The sequence below is a fragment of the Pan troglodytes genome, chromosome 12, assembly GCF_028858775.2.
Source record: "Pan troglodytes isolate AG18354 chromosome 12, NHGRI_mPanTro3-v2.0_pri, whole genome shotgun sequence".
Taxonomy (NCBI): domain Eukaryota; kingdom Metazoa; phylum Chordata; class Mammalia; order Primates; family Hominidae; genus Pan; species Pan troglodytes.
In genome coordinates, this window is record NC_072410.2 from 24,892,693 (window position 1) to 24,905,226 (window position 12,534).

Sequence of the window (12,534 nt, forward strand, 5' to 3'; positions counted from 1 at the left end):
AAACCCATTCACAATCCCCTTAAATGTAAATGTAGACAGTGGAGGCAGTGTAGTGGGGAGGCTGGGAGTGTGGTAAGGGCTCTGGGTTCAAACCTTGGTGTCCTCACTTTGCTGCTGTGTGATCCTGTGCTACGTAGCTTTTGGAAACTGTTTTCTCATTGATAAGACAAGGCTAACACCACCTGCCCTTGGAATCCTTGAGAGGATTAAGTGAGATGCATACATAAAGTGACCACGAATAGCTCAATGTTTATTCCCTCCAGGTTCTGAAAAGCAAGGCTTAGAAACACTGAGTAATCATTGGTAAATGTGGGTCCAGTTTGCTAGCACAGGTCTCTAATTTTAATTCACTTCTTTAGAAAACATTTTTCCAGGAGCACATTTTCATAGCCTTTGTTATTCCCCTATTTTCCATCTTCACTAAAATACTTCAATGGCTCTACTGACCAGGGAGGCCACCGCAGGCAAGCCAAGTGGGATGAGGGAGTCCCTGTGGGATTCGGGCCCGGCACTGGACCTGAGGGCCTCTCTGCGGCTGGTCCAGCCCCATGATTCAGGGATTTTTCTAACAAAGTTTCCCTCATTGTTTTTTGTAGGAGAGTGAAATTTGGCTAGGGGATTGCATTCACCAACTTTCTGTATCTCTAATTCTCACATCAGCTTGTGCCAAGAGTTGACTCATTTGCAAAGCAACTTGTAACTAGTGACACTTCAGAAGGCTGAGAAGCAGCCGGCCCAGCAAATTGCAGACGGTAGGGAGAGGTTTCTAAGCATGGTCCCCGAGCCAGGCTAGAACGGATGCTGCTTCTGTGATCTAAGAGCTGTGACCTTGACCTTAGACTTTCAATGAAAGTAAGCAGCAGAAAAATCACTCCAGAATCCAGCCAGCCCTGGCAATATCCACTCAAAGCTTACACTCAGACACACAAAGCCAAAATTGCTGCCTCGGTTCTTAAAATGAGACAAAAGGACTCCCATGCATGGGCACTAAGTGTGACCCCAATAACAAGTTTATGTCATTATTTTGACCAAAGGACTGTGAGCTTTCCATTTGCCTGGTCATCCTTAAACATATGGATTTATGATTACACAAAGGTTGTTTTTAAAGTTACATCTCGCTTATCTTTGTTGGGAAACTCCTTAGAAATGTTATATAGGGGATGGGGGTGGTAAATGTGTCATTAATTACTTTTCATATTCTGACTATCTTGAGAAAAATGAAGCAAAATGGAAAAAGAAATTGACATTTTTACCAACAACACTCTTAAACACAATTGAATGCAAATGATCAGGAAATTTGGTTCTGTATAATATTCATGTTACTATTAATATTAAATAACAATGTTAAATAATTTACTTGATACAAACATCAAATTAGTGATACCAAATAATAACAATTCAATCAGTAACTTAATTATTAAATAATATCAATCATGTTAAAATTGTTATTAATAACTTGAAGTTAATGTAATTAATAACAATATAGTGACAATATTTCTCTAGAGGGTACTAAAAGGCTTTTCCAGATTCACTCACTGAAAGTAAGAAGGAGGACAAATGACTTACTATGTTTGTTTTGCTTTTGCTGCTAAGAAAGGAGGCCTCTCTTTTGCCTGGGAAGGGGGTCCCTGTCCTTTCCTGAAATCCTTGGGAAAAGGTCAATGCAGTGGGAAGAACCAGATGACGATTTCACTCCATGCACCTATGGTTATTTTAGGGTCAGCAGAGTCAGGAGTGAAAGGGGGAAGTAATGAACATCAGTTCCTCTTTATATATCATTTACATAATCCTCACAACAGACCTGTGAGATAGATTCTGTGAACAAGGAATCTGAGGCTCACGACTGTCACACACTGGAACAGAGCTGGTGTCAGAACCAAGCAGGAAACCCCCGCGAACCATCTGACCGCGGAGCTCTATCTAGCTCGTGGCCCTGCATCAGGCTTTCACAGGCCAGGTAATTATAGGACTCAAATATTTGAATTATTCAAGCAAACTACATTAGAATGTGAATCGTATTGTTATATTGCATTTTGAATGACTGAATTTGAAGAATGGAATTATATAAAATTTGAATTAAATTTGAATAGTCATATACATACAGACATCTGCTAGGAATAGGGTATGCAGGAGGAAGCAAGGCTGGCTGAGCCCTGGCCTTGGGAGCTGACATCCTAGAGGGCAGAGATGGTCACCAAGCCACCGCCCCTGCAGAAGCTGTGAGTGCTCTGAGGGCCACACGAAGGGTGGGCGCGGAGAGGAGCTCCCGAGAGGTCTCTCTGAGGAGGATCATTGGTGCTGAGGTGAGAAGGGATGAAAGACCCAGCTGGGGACAGCAGCATAACCGGAGAGGAGCCGAGCTGGGAGGCAAGGCCTGTCTGGAAGTCTCCGACCCACGGGGAAGGGTGAGCCTTGAATAGCTCATCCTGCTTCCCAAAGAAATGCTCATCCTTGGTTCTTCTTTCCTCTCAGGTAAAGATTCAGAAATACTCAGGAGCCCACAGAGGCTGCTGAGGAGCCTGGTAAGGCGGCCTCCACTCTCGGGTGAGGGCAGCGATGGAGGCTCACGTTAAAGGGGGTTTGGAGAGGCCTGGGTTGGACACAGTGGAGCGAGGTCTGCCGTTGGAATGATCCTTTGTGGGGCAGGATCAGGCCTTATATTTGTTTGACTGAGCACATGCTAGACACATTGCAAAATGACAGCAGACCAACACATGCTGGCCTGGGCCAATCGTTAACTTTCCTGAACTTTATTTCACCCGCCCGCATGGTGGCAAATGACAACTCAACTGCACAGCTCCCAGAACCGAGGATAGGCTGGCCTGAAGAAGCCAAATGCTCAGTTTAATTAAGTTTGTGCAACCAGGATTAATTAAGGGCTGGGGACCGGGGAGGGAGGTGATTACAGCATGGACAAGGACCAGCCTGTGAGCAGAGTCTCCTGTCTCAGCAAGGACACAAGGGTGATTTTCACTGTCGTCAACTCGATCATCATCTTGAACTTGATAAAAGTAATTTTAAAATTAACAAAAGCCGTTATTTCCATTATCTCATTACTGTCGAGTTTTATTAGTCACTTTATAGAATGCTAGATGCCAAAACAATCAGATGCATTCTGCTAAAAGGAAAACTTTACAGATCTCATGGAAACATGAGCTTTTTATGGATATTGGAAAGGGAAGATAGTTTCTTTAAAACCTTGTTGAAGATATTCAGGTAAAGTACTTGATGCAGTGCCTAGCATGTAGGAAGCCCCTACAATAGCTGCTGCCACTGTTGTTTATATTCCTTATGAGCAATTTTTTTTAGACGAGGTCTCACTCTATCACCCAGGCTGGAGTGCAGTGGTGCAATCACAGTTCACTGCAGCCTCCAACTCCTGGGCTCAAGTAACTCCCTTCTCGGCCTCCCAAGTAGCTGGGACTACAGGCACGCACCACCACACCCAGCCTGTATTTATTTATTTATTTTTCATCACAGAATTTTATTTTTATTTTTGTGGGTACACAGTAGGTGTATATATTTGTAGGTTACATGAAATATTTTGATACAGGCATATGATGTATAATAACATCAGGGTAAATGGGGTATCCATCACCTCAAGCATCTATCCTTTCTTTGTGTTACAAATACTCCAATTATACTCTTCTAATTATTTTTAAATGTACAATAAATTATTGTTGATTGCAATCACCTTGTTGTGATATCATTCTTTAAATTATTTGTAGAGACAAGGTCTTCCTATTGTTGCCCAGTCTGGTCTTAAACTCCTGGCCTCAAGCTGGCCTCCTGCCTCAGTCTCCCAAAGTGCTGGGATTACAGGCATGAACTACCACACCCAGCCTGAACAATTTTTAAATAGCTGCTTCATTAAAAAAAAAAAAAGCTAAGCTAAAACAAGAGAAGTCTCCTTCTCCATAAAATAAATTCCACATCCATCAAAGAGCAGCCAAGAGTAATACTCACTTTTCATAGGATTGAATTGCCTGTTCCACTTTTCGCTTGTAGATATTGAGTTTGGCTCCTTGGGGGTTAATTAATGTCATCTTATTTGTGTCGTTGCACACATGTGCCAGAGGGAACACCTGCATGTCAATGGCAAAGGAAAGGAAAGTGTCACTTGATAGGTTAATGCGTGCCTTCGAAAATACATCTACATAGTTGTATAACATGTTTTCTCTGACTATAAAGTCAATATACAATAAATGTAGAACATTAGAAAACACAGTAAATCACAGAGAAAAAAGAATCAGAGATATCATTGCTAACCTTTACTGTTCAATGTTTAAAACTATGTATTTTAGAAATCACTACCACCACATACACACATGCACACACACACACCAAAAAACAACCACCGCCAAAACTGTTTCAGAAAACCTTAATTAGAATTGCGAATTATCTTCAGAAGTCTCTGTCAAATTGGTAAGAGTGGGCAATAAGAAATAGATCTCATTGTTGCTTCTTTGTAAATTGCTATTTGAGTTAAACACCTTTTTCATGTATTTATTTTACATTTGATTTTCTTTTGAGAATATTTGATTATAGTTACCATATTTTGACTATTTCTCTTATCCTTTGTTTGTTTGTTTGTTTGTTTTTGAGATGGAGTTTCACACTTGTAGCCCAGGCTGGAGTGCAATGGTGTGATCTCGGATATGAGATTCTTACACATGTGAAAGAATGCTTAGTGATCAATAAATGAGGCTTCTTTTTGAGTTCTTTCTCTCTGTGCCTGGTACTTACTTCTGGGTTTTGGCATATCTTTGATTTCATGCCAAGCAGCTCCGGGGGGAAAAGATGGTAAATGTATTGGTTTGGTGGAACTTCAAATTCTGGTCTCCTTCCCCAATTTTGGGGGGACCCTTTCAATTTCAAAGTTCACTGTTAGCTTCTCCATGTATTCTATCCAAGATTTACAGTTGTATTCAAAGGCACAAACAGGGTAACAGATGCTTACCTCATCTTCTCTAGAATTGAAATCCTCCTTCAATCTTTTTTTCCAAATTCTTCTTTAATCTTAATAGTAACTGTAACTTTATGTTTACCTATTTTCATATTACCTACCTCTCTCTATCAGAATGTAAGTTCCATAAGACAAGAAATGTTGTGTTATTCACTACTGTATTCCTATCACTTAGAATAGTACCTGGCACACAGTGTGCCCTCAACAAATGTTTGTTGATAAAGGAATAAACGCATGTTCCCAAAAAGATATATTCCATATATTAATATTTAAACAAAAATGCAAAAAAGCCTAACAGGAAAAATGTCATTGTTTCAAAAATGATTCCACCCATAAGGAGCACGTAGGCATTTTAGAAATGTGGGAAATTATTTTTAAGAGGTAAATTTTTAATTTTAATTGAGGTGACATAGTTTATGCTTTTATGTTTCCTCTTGCCTCCAAAATGATACAATAATGTTATTGTTGTTGCTATGTTTAAGAAAATAATACAAAGAGGGAAGGAAGGAAGAAAGGAAGGAGAGACAGAAAGAAGAAAGAAAGAAAGAGAAAGAAAGAAAGGAAAGAAAGAAAGAAAGAGAAAAAGAAAGAGAAAGAGAGACAGAGAGAAAGGGATACATGCTGATAGGTTTTTAGAGACAAAAAGCTGAGCAGAAATGTAAACATATGAGTGGGGTTGAAGCTGTGGGCTTGTTAAGCTGTGTGTCCAAAGATGGCAAGGCAGAGGGAGTTCAACTCCTGGAAAGCTAGTGGGACTAGGAGTGTTCTGAAAAACAAAGGCCTATGTCAGGCTCAATGCCTGACGTCAGCACTGGTATGAGGGTCTCTCACCCCTGAAAGAAGGTCCTGCCTAGGGAGAGAGGACACTGATGTAGCCTCACAAGACCTAAATCAAGGCACTCTTTGAATCTGTGATATCTACAACATCACCATGGAACAAGAGCTATAAATGCCCATGAGGGTTGGGGGATGGATCAAGGGGATGGATTTAGGCAACTGCCAAATAGAAGGAGAAAGAGAAAAGGCAGATTTTTAAAGAATCTTGTGAAAATGAGCCAACATAATAGAATTCCCAAGTACACACCAAAAAATGCCAAAATCATAGCTGAGCAAATTAACAATCAGAATGTCAATTCACATGATAATAAATTAATTTTATGAGCCATCTAACAATGACTTTAAATTAATTATGATTAAAATTGTTTATTTATTATTAGGTTGTTCAAAGATGTTACAGCCATATAAAAGTACAAAAACTTACTAAAGTGTCATAAGAAGAAATGGATGGGAAAAAAAAAGAAAAAAATTTATCTTGGAAGAAAAGACATTGTAATTCAAACAAAAAATAATCTTAATAGAATAAATTCTAGGCTACACCAAATTTTTAAAAAAGAACTGGTGAACTGGGTGATAGTACTGCAGACTTTCCTCAGAATATAGCACAGAGAGACAAAAATAATATAGATAACTAGATGATGACTGAGAAACTTCAATATATATTAATAGACATTTTAAAAGAATAGAATAGAAAGATGGTTAGATAATCACCATTTGAAACCATAACAGCTGAGTTTTCTAGAGTTTAATGAAAGAAATAAGTCCTCAGATAAAAAATCAGCCCACGACAGAAGACTAAAAACAAATCCACACATAGACACATCATCATAAGACTGCAGCATACCGAATCTAAAAGAAAATCTTAAAAGCAACTCAAACAAAACAGACTGTATAAAGGAGTAGTATATATATCAGATAATAGATATGTGAAAATAATATCTTTATTTGCTAAGGGGAATTTACAGTTAACAGAGACTTTTATATCCAGCTAAACTATCACTCAACAGCAAAAAGAAAACTAAAGATGCTTTTTAGATATAAAGAGATATACAGCTGAAACTGTTAAAAAATTTAATTAACTCTTGAAAGTTAAAAAAGATTGCATGTCCTAAAGGCAAAAGTGAAACTCTAAATCACAGTGACAAGATTTTTGGGGGAAAGGTTTTTAATGACTAATTAAAAAGTACTAAAATCCCCCATTGTGTTTGGGAGCAGAATAAAAATACAAAATACTTTGAGACTTAGTTAAAAAAAATTGTTGGCTGGGCACGGTGGCTCACGCCTGTAATCCCAGCACTTTGGGAGGCTGAGGCGGGTGGATCACTTGAGGTCAGGAGATCAAGACCAGCCTGGCCAACATGGTGAAACCCCGTCTCTACTAAAAATACAAAAATTAGCTGGGGGAGGTGGCGGGTGCCTGTAATCCAAGCTACTCGGGAGGCTGAGGCAGGAGAATCACTTAAACCCAGGAGGCGGAGGTTTCAGTGAGCCGAGATCACACCACTACACTGCAGCCTGGGCGACAGTGCGAGACTCTGTCTCAAAAAAAAAAAAATTGTCATTATATTAAAACTTTTAAAACGATCACTAAAGGAATAGAAATACAAGCAGTGATCATTTAAAAATGACATTTAACAGAAAGCATAAAAAATAAGAGGTTAAAAAAAGTTCAAATATATTCATATTTACAAAAAATGGTATTGCACTTAATGGAAAAATAGAGCAGGAAAAATAAATCAAGATAGATAAAATCTCAAAAACATAATGTTAAAACAAATAGTAAGTTTCATAATGGTGCTTCCAGTGTAATACCATTTCTATAAAGTTTTAAACCTGTAGGACGATGTTTTAGTACTTTTGTATTAGGAATATTAAAATAGGCTGGGTGGGGTGGCTCACCCCTGTAATCCCAGCACTCTGGGAGGCCGAGGCGGGCAGATCACCTGAGGTCAGGAGTTTGAGACCAGCCTGGCCAACATGGTGAAACCCTGCCTCTACTAAAAATACAAAAAAAAAATGAGCCAGGCACGGTGGCATGTGCCTGTAATCCCAGCTGCCTGGGAGGCTGAGGCAAGAGAATCGCTTGAACTCGGGAGTCGGAGGTTGCAGTGAGCGGAGATTGCACCACTGCACTCCAGCCTGGGCAACAGAGTGGGACTCCATCTCAAAAAAAAAAAAAAAAAAAAATTAAAATGTATATGGAAGCTCATGCTAGGGTTTATCTCTGGAGAAGGAGGAATGGAAAGTGGAACAAAAAGGAGTTGCACAGGTGGCTGCAACTTTGTCTGAAATGCTTTATTTTTAAAATAATGGAAAAATTTAAAAATTAGGTTTAAAACTATCAATAGTGGTTACTTCTAAAAATTGAGATTTCAAGACAAGTGAAGAAGGTAGATAGGACTTTTACTTTTTACTGTATTGTTTCATTTTTTTAAAAACTACATATATTTAATTCGGTAATTAAACCACCAAAGACTAAAACAAACAAACAATAGGCAAAGATTTAGAAAACTGAAGAGAAAGAAAGTTAAGAAACTGCACAGTCCAATCTTGCTACTTAACAACCACATGAATTCAGCATGTGGCTTCTAAACAATTCTTGTCAAAGAGAAGGAACCAGACAGTGGGCTGAAAAGTGGGAGGACTGAACTTTGAAAACAGAATGAAGCTTGTAGAAATTAAAAAAAAAATAAAACCATCTCTCGAAATAGAGCTATATGTCAAATAAACTTTTAGAAGAAAAAAAAGATCAGTCTCAACAAAATGAAAGTCCCTTGGGTTTTTCTTTCCCTGGAAAAAATACCCCGTTAGAAGCCTGTAAATAGCTTTCCAAATTTGCCCAGTATGGCACAATTGTGAATCAATACCACAGAATACTAAGCAACATTATAACATTTCACCATGATCAGCTTGTCTCCTGACTTAATGTACTTAAGAAAAACCCACTGCTTAGTGTTCTACTTCCCTCTTTTGTGGATTTCAACCTCATGCCTTTCGTGGCCATTGTGTGCTTCAGTGTGATAGTAGCTCAGATTTGGCTTGTGTGCACCCACTCTCCGTCCTCTCCACATGCAGATCCAGGGAAAGATAAAGTCATACCCCACACTTCGAGTCTGACATCTTAGTTTTTATAACATGGTGGCTGCGTGGAGATCACAGGAAATGTTTTATGATGTCAAATTTAGTGTGACTATGAGGTCATAAGGGGCATTCTCATAAGGACTTGGGGGGCAGAATCATGGCACCCCCGGCTTCTGTAAGAAAGCAAGTGGGGAGGGAGCTGAGGTTAATGAAGACATTGAGAGCTCTGTTTGAGAGGGAATAAAACCACCTGGTCTTGGCACCGTGGAAAATATTTACTTATTACTGTTATAATGCAAATCAAGCATAACTGGCTAACGAGGGACTCTTCTGGATAATATTTGATTTAAAAAAGGGAGGCTTAAAGTATTACCTACTTTTATTCAATTCTCTTGAGGTTAACCTAGAAGCCTTATCAAATTGATATGAATAATTACACCATGTGTGACAAGGCTGTAACTAGTAGAGAGGTAGAGGTAGCGATCGAGATGGGGATGGAGGGTGCAGAGAGACAGTCACTGACCATAAAGGGCCGAAGGAATTGCTGGGATGCATGAACAGGCCAATTTGGGCTGATTCTGTTAGAATTCTCCCCACTGTGAGATGAAATACTCTGTAAGCAACCACTGTACTCAATAGTGATTATCAATAGTGATAATACTATTTATCCTTACTCTCTGCCAGGCACTGACCACTCTACATAATTTCTTATTCGATTCCTTTATAGACAAATGTATTTAATTGCAGTTTTGTTGTGTGTCTTTCCTCTTCATCAAACTTTATAATCCTTTATTCCCCTTTGAAATTACTAGTTTCTAGAACAAAACATGTCCCAAATAATCATTTATTAAATAAATGAAAGACTAAAACTATATATAAATTAACGGCTGAGATTCAAAACTTTTTTTAAGTTTATCATATTATAAAACATAATTGTTTGGATTCCACCAAATTTGAATTCTTGGTAGTTGAGGCATAGGATGAAATGTAACTGTGCTATTTAAGAGGTGTTTCCTAAACATATGAATAATGTGAAAAACAGTTTAAGAGATATATTTAGCTTACATAAGAAAACTATTCACAAATGATAAAAGAATTGAAATTGAAATTGAAATACCATTTAGCAACGTTTTTTGATGTTTTTTGTTTTTACTGTTAACTGTTCTAAGGGATAGCAAAGAGATACAGGAAAATGAGGATTCTTCAAAATTCCAAGTAAACTGCCCCCAATTGGGAGGAATAATTAAACTGTAGTAATTTATATTATTGAATGTTAGTGTAATCACTAAAATTCATCCCAAAATGGCTATTGCAAGGAAAAATGTTCATAACATATGCTAAATTAAGAACACAGAATACAGAACTGTACCCACAGCTATTGATTGTTAAAGTAGAACAGGTCGAATTCCACCTGACAACATTCTAGCTGTGTTTAAAAGCAATCACAAAACATTTTGAAATTGAGAAACTAGTGTGAAACTGGTGATTAGCTATTGTTCAACTCTGACTGAATTCTCCAACTTCACTGTTTTTCAACTAAATCAGTTCTTCCAGTAAATATCCCAGAGCTTCCTATCAGATTGGCCAAGGAGAGGTTCTGATTGGATGTGTGTAATGGAAATGTAATAGCTGTGTAAATCCCACACAGGGAATCTTTGAATGTAGGTGCAACAGCTTTATAGATATTACAGTTGTGCAAATGGCCAAGTGCCAAAACTTAAATGTCTGCCTTTCAAACTGAAACACCTGCAGGCTCCATAGAACAAAATGAAAGCAGGGCCACAAAACAGCTGGCCAAATTGCATGTCAGTAAGATCATTCATAAACCCACGAGAGTATGTTACTACAGTGTAAATTACATGGTGGCTCTTGCCTGTAATCCCAGCACTTTGGAAGAGTGAGGCAGGTGGATCACAAGGTCAAGAGTTCAAGACCAGCTTGGCCAATATGGTGAAACCCCATCTCTACTAAAAATACAAAAAAATTAGCCAGGCATGGTGGTGTGTGCCTGTAATCACAGCTACTCGGGAGGCTGGGGCAGGAGAATTGCTTGAACCCGGGAGGCAGAGGTTGCAGTGAACTGAGATCACGCCATTGCACTCCAGCCTGGGCGACAGAGCAAGACCCCATCTCAAGAAAAAAAAAAAAATTACATCTCACAGTTTTTCAGTCTAAACTTTTAGAAAATAAAACTCTATTCTCAATTTAAGTTTAAATTAATATTTTTCAATTAAAAGGCTGAGCATTTAAACTGGTATAGTAGATAAGTATATGCCAGCATGGAACAATGTTCATGGATAGGTGGTTGAAAAATGCAGGTACAAAACAGGATGTTCAGTTTCATTTAATTATGATAAAAACAAAAACAAAACAAAGAACAAAGGGTCTGGATATCTATATACAGAAAGTAAGAAGATCTGGCCAGATAACCACGAGATGATGAGGTGGATGATAACTATTGCTTCTTTCTTTTTCACTTATCTACATTTTCTAATCTTTCTATACATTGAATATATACATATGTAGGTTTTGTGATAACTGTTTTAAATTTTTAATTAAAAAGCTTTTCTATCAGTGTACAGTTTTGTGTTCATTGCTATTATATTTAAAAGCAACAAAATGTCATGACCTGACAGCACCCCTAGCCTCTTTGCACCAAATATTCCTTGTCAGCTAAATGGTGAGCTGAATAGCCACCTCACAGGTCACTCTAAGTTTTAGATGAGATATTTGATGATATCAAATGCTTTACTCAGAACCTAGTATATGATGAGGGTGCACTGCATACTAGATTAGGGAGCTTGCCATGGTCCTTCAGGAGTAAATGACAGAGCTGGAGCACCAATCCAGGCTATCTGGTCACAAAGCTATGTGCAGAACCCGGAGAAGGACGGACAACACAGGAAGCCTTGATGGGATGCTATAAAAGACATTATGATAATGACGATGATCATGGGTGATGATGTAGACTCTCCAGTGGTGCAGACCAATTTTCCCAAATTATTTCAATGCTTTTCAAATCAACCAGCAAATAAAGAGCTTTAAATTCTAGGTTCATTACATAGCTAAATCAGTTTTATTGTGTATATGACTTGGGAAGAGTTAATCTTTTTGAAAGAGCTAAGATAAAATTATCGAGTCCATTTTGCATCTTGTAATGAAGAGTTGCTAGGGCAACCTCTTTGCTCAATACCTCATTTCCAAGGTGACCGATTTGAGGCTGGTCCGGGAAACACTGAAAACCAAAACAGCATTGTGTTCCAGAAGAAGAAAGAGCCCATACATAAGTGATGAATGAAACAAAGAGCTGGGGACAAAGCCAGACACTGCTTTACAACTCTATGCAGACAGATGTGGCCGTGCACAGAACACAGGAGGAGGACGCAATTAAGATTCTCAGTGAAGTAAGACTCTAGTGTGTTTCCTTTTCAACTCCATTCTACTTTTTGTCTGCTTTTTCATAAAAGTCCAAACATCAAAAAGGTATACATCCCATGAGGTGGAAGATATTTGAGATTATTATTTTGTTATTCTTTCCATTTATAGCTGAGGGTGTCTTCCAGTCAGAGAAAATATTAGGGAATCAAAGATACAAAAGTGCTTTAGATGTGAGACTGGAGATCACTGCAGTATATGCCTGTCATCACAGT

At 38.4% G+C, this 12,534-nt stretch overlaps 1 protein-coding gene across 14 annotated transcripts in view; it reads right to left on the reverse strand.

Annotated features, from left to right (window-relative positions):
- The window catches only part of VWA3B (von Willebrand factor A domain containing 3B), a 225,676-nt gene that overhangs the window by 54,692 nt on the left and 158,450 nt on the right, over window positions 1–12,534 (reverse strand). For all 14 annotated transcript variants that reach the window (XR_010149071.1, XR_008546486.2, XR_008546484.2 and 11 more), the window contains one exon: window positions 3,967–4,085. Coding sequence is in view for 8 of the 14 variants with exons in the window: in XM_054678679.2 (XP_054534654.1) it covers window positions 3,967–4,085 (119 nt within the window). In the remaining 6 variants the exon portion in view is untranslated. The remainder of the gene's footprint in view (window positions 1–3,966; window positions 4,086–12,534) is intronic.